The following is a 14,108-nucleotide window of genomic DNA, read 5'->3' as shown; positions in this document are numbered from 1 at the left end:
AATTAAAAATGGTGAACTGTGTTTTGAAATCTCCATAATTAAGAGACGTCAAGAACACAAAGGTTGTTATTTTGATTGATGCTTTTTATGCAAATCTCTGTGACCATTCTCAAGTAGTGGACAGATTTTAATTATTCTTGTAATAGTGAAAGGTAAATATTGACATTTATCATGGGAAGCAAAAAAAAGATCAGAAGTGTACTAAGATGTATCCTTAACATCAGAACTGCTCACTCTCAGTGAAGGAGGAGATAGGATATTTTTTTTCTGAGCAAAACTGTTGAAGAAATTCTAAAAATTGATTCAGCAACATTACACATTGAGTGCTACATTGATAAGTCACGATCTGATAATGTATATTCCATAAAATGTGTAAATGAGAAAAGACTGAAGATTTCTTTTGCCATTTTGAGCCAGGAAGCCTGGGTTCAGGTCCAAACATGCTCCATTATAAAGAGTGGCACCGTGGCTGGCAAAGTGGTGAGCACAGATGCCTCGTAGGATCCCGAGTTTGATGCCAGCCTAGGGTGACTGTCTGTGTGAAGTTTGCACATTGTCACCATGTCTGCATGAGATTCTGCCCGGTGCTCCAGTTCCTCCCACAGTTTAAAGGTGTGCATGATGTGGAGGACCAGTGTTGGACTGAGGTGGATAAAGTTAAAAATCACACAACACCAGATTATTGTCTAACATGTTTATTTGGAAGCATTAGTTTATGGCGCTGCTCCTTCATTAGGTGGCTGTGGAGCAGGAGCATAAGGCACAGAATGTACAGCAAAAGATGACAGTGTCACGCAACTGAAGTGATATATTGAACAAACCTAGATTGCAGTTAAGTTTTTCATCTTTTAGAATATGTTGCAGTTCTCAGTTCATGAATATGTAGATCCCAGAACTTCTTAGAAGTCATATTCTCGAGATAACTTAAGGTTGTATAAAAAAAAAGTGACATCTCAGCTCAGACAGTGCATTAAAGGTGTGAGGTTAAAGTCTGTCTCTGTCCCAATCTTGAGTCAGGCTGGTTCTATTTCCAAAGTGGAATTTATAAAATATTACATGGATTGACTGCCTGCAGGTTGTGTGTTTTTTGAGCAAAATAGAATGCATTTGCAAATATAATTCTGCAAATGCAAATTCACCCCATAGACCTGAGTGTGTGCATGAGTGTGTGTGTGTGTATGCGTGAGAGAGAGAGTGTGTGCATGTGAGTGTGAGTGCATGTGAGAGAGTGTGTGTTTGCGTGTGTGCATGCTTGGTAAAGTGTGTGAGAGTGTGATGGGGCTTAACCCTGGATGTGAGAGAGAGAGAGAGAGAGGGAGAGAGTGTGTGAGAGAGAAAAAGAGTGTATAGTGTAGTGGGGTCACCTATAGTGTGACATGAATCCAAGGTCCCACTTGAGGACATCCTCGGTGGTACTAAACTTGGCTATCAGCCTCTGCTAAGCCACTCTGAGTTGTTGCTTATTCCAAAGGCTGCCTTGGAGGATGGTCACCCGAAGATCTGAGGCTGAATGTCCCTGACACTGAAGTGTTCCCCATCACCCCTGCCTGGGAATTGTTGCGCAGTGTCCATTCATCCGTTATCATAGCATCTGCTTGGTCTCGCCAATGTACCATGCCTTGGGGCAACCTTGCCTGCAGTGTATGATGTGCATGTTAGGTGGGTTAGCCATGTAAGGTGCAAGATTGTGGGTCTGGGTGGGATGCTGTTCAGAGAGTTCTGCAGATCCAATGGGTCAACCAGCCTCCTTCTGCACTGTGGAAAATCTGAGATTTTAAAACCAGTGCTAGAAAATGGACAAATCTCTAATTTTAAATAGGCAGATGGCAGCAACAGCCATCTATCCAACTGTTCTACAAAAAAAAGTATGCTTGAGGACACTGTTGGTCATACTGGAAAGATTACAATTAGAAATTTAAGGAAGAAGAAAAATCGGAATATAATATGTAATTTTGTATATTTTGTGTATATCTTAAAAATTAAAAGAAAACAGGAATCTGTTTTCATGTAATAAGGTCGGAGTGGATGCCTGAGACCTAACGAAGAAAGGGAACAAGTAATGGGTATATTAATTAAAGGTTAATTTTGTCTGTATTGGCTGTATAAATATTTGGAGCTCATAATCAGTGGGCTGTGCATTTTATGAAGAAGGTTGACTGAAATAGAATTCTCATTAATCGCATGGACTCTGTTTAAATACAGCTTTCGTTCAGTGTATAACACTGATTATTGAAATTTAGATGTAAACAACAAATTCCATTTGTCATATCAGATTCCAATTCAGTCAAATGGGACAATACAATATTGGAGTTACCAGTGAAATTACTAAGAATATTGTGATCAGCTGGGAAGGAATCTGGAATGATATGGATGATCCCTTATTTGATATGTTTAGGACCTCCTTAAATACAGGGATTGATGGCACAAGATAGCTAATGCAATTCTGGTGTTGAAAAAAAGAATGACTTATGAAGCAAGAAATTATTGGTACATTATTCTAATGAGAGATTCAAACAAATGCGTAGCAATACTTTATCGGACATAATCAATTTTGATCTATAGAGAAGCTCCAAGGAGTAATCACTATGATTTTGAGAAGCAATTGCATACTTTCAACCAAGTCACTGGAATCATTGAGAAGCTAATGACTTCACTAAGGTCTATGCAACAGATATAATTTACGTTCTCATAACATTATCGATGCTTCAGACAAAGATATAGATTAACCAGTCACTGAACAGAAGTGAAACCTAAGCAGGCTGTAGAAAGCTCTGAATGATAATTGGAGAGATTCCCCAGAAGAAAGTGACAAATGGAGTGCTGGAACTGCCTATTCAAATCTCTTTCTGTTTGCATCAGTCTATGTTCAAGGATAATGTGGGTGCTAGTTTGTAATTTATGATTTAAATGAAGCTGTGTGACCACTTGGTAAGTGTAAGCAAGATTGATAATATTCAAAGAAACAAGTCAAAAAGATAAACAAAGGAACTGCACATGGAAGTTAATTCAGGTCACTATAAGTAAAGCATGCGTGATGATTAGCCATAATATTATTATTTGGGAAGTTGGATTTGAAAGTAGACCAAAATGGTTTTAGACCAATGAAGGCATTCTTTGAAAACAACAAGTCATTTTGAACAGAGAGCTCAGTACAGCATTTCCAAAAAAGCATGTAACTTAAGCTAAATGACGATATAAGTTACCTCGCCAGATAATTACTGAAGTGTTTCCAAAGTGGAGGTTCGATGACATTGAAAGACAGGCTGCAGACACAAGTAAGTTCAGTTCAGAAGAGAATAGATGCATACATCATGTTATACTTTGCGGTTTTCAGTCCATCAGAATAGGAAAGAAGTTTTTACTTGTTTTAACAGTCTGATTGACTGGGGTGGAAGAAGTCCTGAGCTTTCCTTAAGATTGAGTAAGAAAGATAGGTGTATTGTCAATGTCTGTATGTTTCTGACAGTGATGGACAGAATTGTATCTGATAAATGTGCAAAAAAATTGCCAAAAGGGAACCTTATCAGTTGAGTACAAAATTTTAACGCGAAGATAGGAATGATACTTCACTGCAGTTGAGTGTCTATAGAGGATATTGTTAAGCAAAAGGGCTGATTTTTTTTGCTGTCTATGATTTGGTTTTTCAAAATTGGATTTGTTTTATTTCTTTGTTTCTTCTGGATAATAAACTGTATATTTTTTTTCTAAATGTATATTTGGCAAGCACTTATAACTATGTTAAATGACTAGTCACATGGTGTCCAAATTATGGAAAAGAAACTCTTGTTGTCTGTCAAGCCAGATCTCACCCTTCATTTGACATGTCCAATAATACCACAGACTTGGATCAAAGCACATGAAAATATGAAATACGTACTCATTTGATCAATATATGGAAAAGATCTGGTAACAATTATGGAGAATTGAATGAGTATGCTAGACTCTAAACTGGGCTCATTAATGCCTACTTAGCAAATGCTACGAGTGTTCTTAGAGTTTCAGAATGGCGTTGATGGGACTGGTGCATATTTGTGAAGTATATTGTGCCAGAAGCCAATTGTACATCTTTATTTCCTAGTAAACATATCTGTAAACCGTTTTATGTTCAATTAAAGAACCCACATCATTGTATCACCAACAAAAAACAGAAATTGCTGGGGAAACTCAGCAGGTCTGGCAGCATCTGTGGAGAGAGTTGTTGTGCAACCCCACTTTATAAAAAAATCATGCTTTAGGAACAACACTTAGTGTTGGTGCTGTAATCGCGTTATAGCCAACACACACATTAAAAGTTCATGTTGTAGAATCAATGTCCCCAATTTGTCAATCGTATTACAGCAAATTTGTGCTAACAAAATGTGAGTTGTAACAGAATCACTTGTACTTTGCTTTATTTCTTACTTGACCAGTTCGTTGTGTGTGATAGGTCCATTTACATCTAAGGAAAATGTGCCCACTTAAAATTATAATAGTAATTGCCTTAATGTATGGAGATCATCTTCCGATGATCTTAATTGTTTAGAATTGAGTATTAGGAGTTCTGTGTTGCATAGCTGAGATATTGGATGTTAGTTTACTCAATGGAATGAAGATGTTTGATAAAGCTTCACTTTACTTTCAGGAACTTTTTACTCCTGGTATGTTTCACAAGAAATTACTTATTTTTGAAAGAATTTAGGTGGATGATCTAGTAGAAAGAATTATGCTTGATAAAATAAATTACCATTTCTATCTCCACACACAACCATTTATCTTCTGCCTATTACTGAGGACATGTTTACTCAGACTTGATTAGTTTCCAAGTCCAGAGATGCATAAGATAGACAAGGCACTCTATTTTTTCTTGTCCGTAGCCACTGTTCCTGCTTCACTCCTGTTGACCAGCCCAGAATCAGTTCATCTTGTGTCACTCTCTTCTTCCATGTTCAGTAAGACTCCATTGAGGTTGGGTTTCCCACTATGGTGGATTGTTCAGAAATGATTTCCAGATTTCATAGAAATGTCACACAATTTTTAAGTTTCCTAAGAAAGTTGTTGCTTTCTTAGCAACATTTACTTGCATTGTTGGTATTTTTAGCTGTTTTGAAGCTCAAAATCATCACCTTATGCTCCTAAACTGTATTAAATGTTGACCATTGTTTGTATTTCATTAGCATTCCGACACAATGAATGTCCTGATCCTGGAGTGCCAGTGAATGGGAGACGCTTTGGAGAAAGTCTGCAGCTGGGAAGTACTGTATCCTTTCTGTGTGAGGAAGGATTTCTGAAGACACATGGATCAGAAACAATCTCCTGTATCCTGAAAGATGGAAATGTGGTCTGGAATAATGCTGTGCCAAGATGTGAAGGTGACTATTTTAAATCTGTTGCTGAGTCCAGTGAAAGTTTACAGAGCAATGATATTCATGGAGCCCAGTTTGAGTTTGTGATTATTGTAAATGCCCAACTAGCATTGTTCCTAAATGAGTGCAGTGGTAGTGCCTGTACTTTTAATCAGAAGGCCAAGGTTCAAGCCCACCTGCTACCGAACGTGTGGAATAACATCTTTGAACAGTTTGATTGGAAAATGTCTCTCATTACATGCTCACCTTATCTGAAAAAAGCATTAATAACAGCTTTTAATGGATGAGGTATACTTTTGTCATTTTACTTTTGTGAAATTTTATCCTTGAATCAGTTAATTAAAAACTCACTGAAAAAGTTCAAGACTGGAAGCCAGGAAATTTATAGGAGATTCAGATTTGTCACTGTTCACTGTTATTTTTATATAAAAACCCCAAAATATCAGCATCTTTGTGCAAAATGCAAAATGATAAATAATTTTGTAATATGGGAACCATAACGTCATCTCTGTGCTCCTCCAAAGTCACATGTGCATTGTATTTTTGTACCTACAACATGGTACCTACTAGTTATTACAAATGATCTCCACAACTGTAGAGTTGAGTTCAACTTGATTCACCATTGATTATTTCTAACATATGTGATGAGAAAGAAACAATAATGTGTATACAATGAAACTCTACAGTGATTTTTTTTTAAAACAGCAAATCTGTCAGTGAAGCAGGAGGAGCTGGCTAATGGAGCATTACTAACTGAGCATTTGATCAAGTGGAGGATATAGTGATATTTAAATTAACTATGCTGGTGCTCATGTTTTGATAAAAAGAGATTGCGATCACAGAATAGTTTTCTCAATGTGCTGAAAACTCATGTTATTTAATCAGGTTGCTGAAATGTGATGTTATTTAATCAGTATTGTGAAGGCAACTTGACAATGCATGCATACATTATACTACAACATATATTCCACATGTTTGTGCCCTCGGTCAACTATCCTCAGCTGCTTTATGATAAGGTCCAGGAGTGTGGATGTTCACTGATGCCTGCACAGTGCACAACACCTATCACAATTCTCCATATAATAAAGCAGACCATGAATGTATGCAGCAAGGGAATGCTGATAAATAGCAAGTAACATTTGTATCACCCAAGCGTCAGGTAAAGAGGAGAGAGGTAAGCCATTTTCCTTTGGCACACAATAGCATTACCACTGTCAAAACTGCACCATCCTATCCTGGTGTCATTATTGACCAGAAAATTCACTGGCCAGCCACGTAAATATATTGGCTGAAAGAGCAGATTAGAACCTGAGCAATCTGTGTTAACTTATTCGCATCCTGAATTACCACAGCCTTTGCTTCATCCACAACAACAGGCTCTGAAGCTGGTTGCTTATGCTCCAGTTACTTGAATAAGAGCAGTTTCTACAACAATCAAATTCAATTCAATATTGGACAACGCACCCCATCCATCACCCAATCCATGCATTAACCCTGTGTATTGCTGTTGCCATGTGATTGCAGTATGTAGGATTACAAGATGCACTGCAGCAAAAGATGAGAAGAGGCGATGGCCCAGTGGTATTATTGCTGGACTGTTAATTCAGAAACCCAGATAATTCTGCATTAAATCCCATCATGGCAAATGGCAGGATTAAAAAGAAAAATTCAATTTCAAAATTAATCTGGAATTAAGAGTCTACAGATGATTGTCAAAAAAAGCCATCTGGTTCAGCTGGCAAATGGGACTAGATTAATTTAGGATACCTGGACAGGTTGGACCAAAGGATCTGTTTCCATTCTGTGTATCTCTATGACTCGAACGTCCTTGAGGGAAGGAGACTGTTATTTTTACATGGTCATCCTTGCCTACTCCAGACCCACAGCAATGCGGTTGACTTTTAACAGCCCTTCTAAGTTGGAATGGGCAATGAATGCTGCCTAGTTTGTGACACCCTCATCCCATGAATGAATTTTTAAAAATTCACTAAAGCTTCTTCACCAACATCTTCCTAATGTTGTGCTCTGAAGGAGTGGAGATGCTGACACCCCCAAATCCAAATCGTATATTTTCCAGGAAACTGTGCCTCACTGGGTAGTGCCTTGGAAACCAAGTCTCACAATTCTTTCTAGGTATCTAGAATTCTCCAGTTTACCCAATTTAAGACATAAGCTGACAGAAACATGTTTAAAAAGAATCCTAGCTGCAGATAAAAAATACGAACTGTTGACAAATCTCTAAACAAATTATAAAAATCCCTATCCACCCACATGTGCCTGCACGCTCACATGCACACACTCACTCTCTCACACATACACTCTCTCTCACACACACTTCCACTCTCACACACACATACTCTCATACACACACACACATTCTCATACATACACACACACTACCTCTCACATATCCACACTTACTGTCTCTCTCACATACACACACACTCTCACTCTCTCTCTCTCTCACACACATACACACATTCTCTCTCACACACACACACATTCTCTCTCACACACACACATTCTCTCTCACATACATCCTCACTCTCGCACACACACTGTCTCTCTCACATGCAAACACACATACATATACACTCTCTCACTTGCTCGCTCTCTCTCTCTCACATGCAAATACACATACACTCTCTCTCTCACACACACACATTCTCTTTCTCTCTCTCTAACTCACTCACTGACAGAAAAGCTACACGGGTGTTATGAGCAGAGAGATAGATTGAGAAGGCAGTTCAGTGGTCTCTGTCCACGGGGTTTGCTGAGATGATCTTTTAATTGATCAGAACATTTCTTAAGGTCCTTTGCTGGAGGCACAAGATGACAGGTTTACACTTATAAAGATCGCAACATATTAATCACAACTCACAGCTTACAGTAAGTGATGAGGATAAATAAACTCGCTGGCTTCAGGCCTGAGATGCCTTTTAACTAAAGAACAAAAACAACTTCTTCCCTTCCAGAGGTCTGACAGCTTCTAACCTGAACATTCATACCCCCAAGCAAGACCTACCTACAATCCAATCATAAAATTGTTGGCAAGTCAGACAGCTTGTTATTTATAACTAGTCAGCATTTCACAGACCAATCAGCTACATGTTGTTGACCGAAGTTCCATTCATACAGCAACCTGAGTTCCAGCTTGTCTGTAAGTAGATTTTCTCCACTGCTTGAACTAACAGCTATATAAGTAGGACTTATAATATGTAGCAGGTAAATTGCTTTTAAAATTGAATTAATCCTTCAATAATCCTCGGATTTTAAAACTGTTCTTGTTCCCATTTCAGTCCACGATCAAAAATATAGAAAAATTAAAAGACATGATCTGCACAAAATATACTTGTGACAAAATCTTGCAACTCCCTCTCTAACAGTATTGTGAGTGTGACCACTGCCACTTCAGTGCATTTAAACATAGATAATAAATACGCATTTTGCCAGTGAAATCAATGCCCCAGGAATGAATTTTCAAAAGGCAAAAATAAAACTACAATCTGGTGACTGCGAGATTGCTGCAAATTAACTGGAATGGATTTTTACATCATTTAAATTGGTATACTGAATAATATTAAACAAATGAGCTATATGCATTTCTCAGCAATGCTCCTACTGTTCTTTTGAGTTAAACAACAGAAAATTAGAACTGAAATTTTCACTCCAGGTAGTAAGTGATGAGAGATGATTTATCCATTCACAAACATTGTAAGATTGAGATAATGGAAGTTTTGTTGATTCAAAATCATTGTAAGTGGTCTCTATTGAATTCTTACCAAGAAATAATTGCAATTCATGGAATAAATTACAGCATTGACTTGCACGAAAGCAGTTGCTTATAAAATGACTCCAGTTGAATTCATGAACAGCTATGATGTTAATATCAGCAAAATGGCCAGTAGTTTGAAGGATTGTATACATTTTCAGGCATCCTAAAAAGGACTGACTATGAAGCACATTACACTTCAGAAATACAAAGCTGATCAGACTGTACTGCTTCACATGTTGAGCAACATTGATGTATTCAACTGAGCTACCAGGCTTTAGGCATTAGACGACTTATCTTCTGGCAGCACCCTGTTAGCTTACTTGGAGAAAGTGAGGACTGCAGACGCTGGAGGTCAGAGTCAAAAAGTGTAGTGCTGGTAAAGCACTGAAGGTCAGGCAGCATCCGAGGAGCAGGAGAATCGATGTTTTGGGCATTAGGCCTTCACCAGAAATGGGTAAAGAGTATTTATGCATGTTAAATGTTAAATGTTAAGCCATCAGCATTTAACTGGTAGTCCAATGGTAGATATAATCTAGATGAGGATCTAAAACTCAACAATATTCCTTCGGAATGGTTTCACAGTATGGCGAATCTTGTATTTGATGGTTAAATGAGTTTCATGAAGCAAAAGTGATTGGGTAACATAATTGGGCAACCAGGAATGTGTAGCTATGACATTCTTGACTAATCAAGTAGTCTAAATGTGATTTCTTGCACTGCAAGCATTGGACATCATTGTCTGGTTGCAATTAGTACTGGTGGTGGGCTATTGTGGCACAATGGCAGTGTCCCTTTCTCTGGACCAGGAGGTCCAGATTCAAAGTCCTACCTGCCCAGACGTATGTCATCACATGTTCAAGCAAGTTGATTATAAAATACTTCTACTGCTCATTGTGAGAATATATGCACTGGGAGAGTTCTCATGGTGCAGTGGTAGTGTTCCTCCTTCAGAGCCAGGATGCCTGGGTTCAAGTGTTAAATGCTCCAGATCTGTGCAATAACATTTCTGAGCATGTAGATAAAAATAAATGCAGAATGTATGGGCTTATTTTGATGAGGGATTTTAAAATGATTTGATTTTGGTCTACAATCCTAATTGGCTGAAGTGAGGTCACTTGCAGTGAGAGTTCAGGTTCAAACATTTCTGTGTAATACATATCTTGTGAAGCAAGTGAACACCAGTCTTGTATATTTTATATGAAAAAATACAATTATAAATTATCATCTATTAATAAATTTCTATGGTTCTTTGTTATCAGTTACTTCTATGTCTTCCCACTCATATCATACAAAGTACTGCAGCCATTCTTAGTAATTGCATGAATGAAGTTGAAAGGTTGTAAACTAACAGGTAGTAATCAATGGTAGACTGGATTCTGCTGATACTAAGAATTATTTTATACAGTGCTCCCTGATAGCTACACTGTCAAAGAGCAACCTAAATTTACCTGTACACTCGAGCATAAAAGTAAATGAAGAATACTTATATTCAAAGAATCATGGAATCCCTATAGTGTGGAAACAGGCCCTTCAGCCCAACTAGTCCACACTGACCTTCCAAAGAGTAATTCACCCAGATCATTCCCCTACCCTATTATCTTATATTTACTCCTAACTAATGCACCAACCTACACATTGCTGAACACTATGGACAATTTAGCCCTTGGCCAATTCACCTAACTTGCACATCTTTGGACTATGAGAGGAAACCGGAGCACCCAGAGGAAACCTACACAGACACATGGAGAATATGCAAACTACACACGGACAGGTCCCTGAAGCTGGAATCGAACCTGGGTCCCACCTGCATAATCGCTGATTTAGATTATACCAGTTTAGAATAAATGCAGACAACAGCTTACTCCAGTTTCTGTGCTCTAGATACAGCTTACTGTGTATTAAAATTCAAGCTGCATCTCAAAAATAAGTGATAGAATCTAGAATTCTAATTGAACCACCTCAATGTGATATCCCAAGCTGAATGCCATTCTGTATTTGTTTCCTCACAGCGCCTTGTGGAGGTCACCTTACTGCTCCAACTGGCATGATATTATCTCCAGGATGGCCAGGATTTTACAAGGATTCCCTGAACTGTGTGTGGGTGATTGAAGCTCAACCAGGATATCCCATAAAAATAACATTTGACAGGTATTTTTGAACATTTTGCATGTAACCATGTTTGAATGCATTCAGTATAATGTGGGTTATGGTAGAATGGTAGTTAATAATCCAAGTAATGTGATTTCAACTCAATACCAAAATGTAGATTTTTAATTTAGTTTCAAAGATCTGGAATGTAAGCAGATGATACCAAGTAGTGGTGAAGTTATGCAAATGTTATAAACATCCAAATAGGTGGCTAATGACCTTTGGGGGTAAAAATTGTTATATTTACATGCAGTGCGAACAATGTGCAATCCAGTTTGATTGACTCTTAACTGTAGTGGCCAAACAAGTCAACACAATCTCTGTGGCCAATGAAGATTGAACAATAAATGCCAACCTTGCCATCTATGTTCACATCCTGAAAATCACTTTTTGAAATTAAAAAACTTCAATCTTTACTTAAATTGACACTGCTTTTGTAATCAGAATAACGTCCATAAAGTTATGATACAGACCTGGATTTGCAGATTCACGACACTTCACAGAACTGCAACCAAACCTAACGGGAAGTGAACCAGAAGTTGAGATTTTTATTCTGATATGGTTAGTTCCTCACAGAATAGATTCTCTCTGGGTGCGGAGGCCACTGGATCCAGAGGCAGGCTGGATAGACGGCTTGTCTTGGTGCATTGTCGGTATAATGACATTTAATAACAGGAAATGCAATTAACCCAAAGAAACCACTAATTATCTTAGTTTACACCACTTGATACCCCCTACACTTACCATGTTCCATTAATGCTGACTCATATCATCATGTGCCCTGTACCCATCCAGCCTCAAACTAGCAGTGACCATTAACACTTCCATAGATCATGCCACAGTCTTTATCAAGGTGATGTACACCTGTTCTACTGCAAATTGCACCTTCAGGTCTGTGCAAGGTTCCCAAAAATGTTTTAAAAATACCTTCATACTAAAGCAGTTCCCGATTTCCTGATTTGCCATCAAGGATAAATTATGTATCGCCAGGTGGTTATCCACTGAAGATTTGTCCATACAGAACTCCAGCCCGGATGCAGAGGAGGTAATACAGCAGCAGCCATATGACAACTCAAGTGACAATTGACCAGATAGGACTACTGAAGATGCATAGGTGGAATCCTCTAATATACCTCAGCAAAGGTCTTGTGTATCAAGATGATGTTCTGCATTTTGCAAAATTTGATGTTACAAATGGGAGAAGCTTTAAACAGAAAGGACAAAGTCACATCTAAAGATAAAAGTTTGCATGGATTGGCTGACTTGGTGGACTGTGGTGAAGACATCAAGACAATGTTACAGTGAGATGTGCATAAGGGAAATTTGAGAATCACTAATACCAACATTGAGGCATTCAAGAGGTGATTGGATGATTATCTGGACAATACTGGTTTGCAGGAAAATTGGGAAAAGGCAGAAGATTGGCACAAGATAACAGCCGGTGTTGGCATAAAGGGCCAAATAGCCTCCTTCTGTGTCCTATCTTAATATTATGTGTTACAGTCTCCTTGCAGGAAAATATCAGGTCATTAATCTAATTTTGACACTGCAGCCATATATATATTTATTATATAAGGGCCATGCCACAGATATTCAGGTCCTCTGCTTTATTGCATCATGCCATTTGCATCTCACAAGCCAGCCTCCTCTTTCAAACTTGAGGGAAAAGGACTGCCAGGAGGAACATTTCCATGGAGGCATCAGAAAATCCTGGAACAACTCTTGTAGTGCCTCCTCCATTTCCTGATCTCCTCAGTTGCAAGGACTTTCTGTCAGTTTCCTCCGGGACTTCTGGCTTTAAAACTATTATTGTCTGCTTTTGAGCAATATTGTCAGCCTCGTCCAATCCAATACGTTTTCTGCACCTTTGCTCACGTCAACTAACTGGCTGGCTCTGATTGCTGGCTGCCAATTTGAATAACCCCAAAAATATCATAGGTGCTGTGCTGCCTAGTGTATGCCTTGATGTCAGAGATTTACCTCTGCCACTAAAATCCAGTTCATACTTTTATATCAGCGTTTCTCATCTTTAACCCTTTCCTTGTTTCCTGGTTAATTGATAAGTGAAAAGAAAGAGATAGTTTCTAGATTACTGACAAGATGAAAGTTTATCGGTTGTAGACAGAAATGTGGTTTACAGTTAGGTCTGCCATGACCTCATTGAATGGTTGTGTAGGCTCAAAGGGCTGAACAGCCAATTGCTTCTTGTATGTTTGTATGTATCTGAGAGATGAGGTTGATTTACCTTCCCTATATTTATAATGGAAATATTTCATTAGTAGTGCTCCACTCGTCCTGTCATTCATACAAATAATTAAATCAGAAAATCTTGAAACATACTACCATGGCAACACCATCCTTTAAAATCAAACATCTATCAGTACAAGCGTCATTATTCAATTGCATAACGTACGAAAATTAATGCATGGAATTTTAAGTGGTTCGACTTGTGAATACATTACCAACTCCATGAGAAGAAAATGTATTTTTTTCCCCACTAAAAGCAGTTTTTAAATAGCTATTAAATAAAAGCTTCATCACTTTTAATATGTACCCCAGACAAGCTGTCGCTTGAATTTTAACATTATAGCAGCCAATTATCTCAACATTTTCTTGTTGAAAGCTGCTTTGCTCTTTATGACCTCTCATTCTGACTCAATAGTACATCTTCACAAACGGTTTCAACACCACTACGTTCTCATCAATTTACATTAATGCAGACTCTTGCAAGTATTTACCGAAAATCTACAGGATAGAATTCTTGTATAGGTCAAGGAGTCTATTGAAGCCTATTTTGCAAGCATTTCTTATGGAAGTGTCAATGTTACCAACCACAATTGCCC

The 14,108-nt window shown here is 38.2% G+C and overlaps 1 protein-coding gene across 1 annotated transcript in view; it reads left to right on the top strand.

The window, feature by feature from the left end:
- Positions 1-14,108, top strand: part of csmd2 (CUB and Sushi multiple domains 2) — a 602,495-nt gene that overhangs the window by 173,056 nt on the left and 415,331 nt on the right. Inside the window, exons 10-11 of the mRNA XM_072548527.1 lie at positions 5,154-5,348; positions 11,127-11,265. Of these exons, the coding sequence (XP_072404628.1) occupies positions 5,154-5,348; positions 11,127-11,265 (334 nt within the window). The remainder of the gene's footprint in view (positions 1-5,153; positions 5,349-11,126; positions 11,266-14,108) is intronic.

Source organism: Chiloscyllium punctatum, chromosome 27 (genome assembly GCF_047496795.1).
Source record: "Chiloscyllium punctatum isolate Juve2018m chromosome 27, sChiPun1.3, whole genome shotgun sequence".
Classification (NCBI taxonomy): Eukaryota; Metazoa; Chordata; class Chondrichthyes; order Orectolobiformes; family Hemiscylliidae; genus Chiloscyllium; species Chiloscyllium punctatum.
This window is presented reverse-complemented; position numbering and strand designations above follow the sequence as displayed.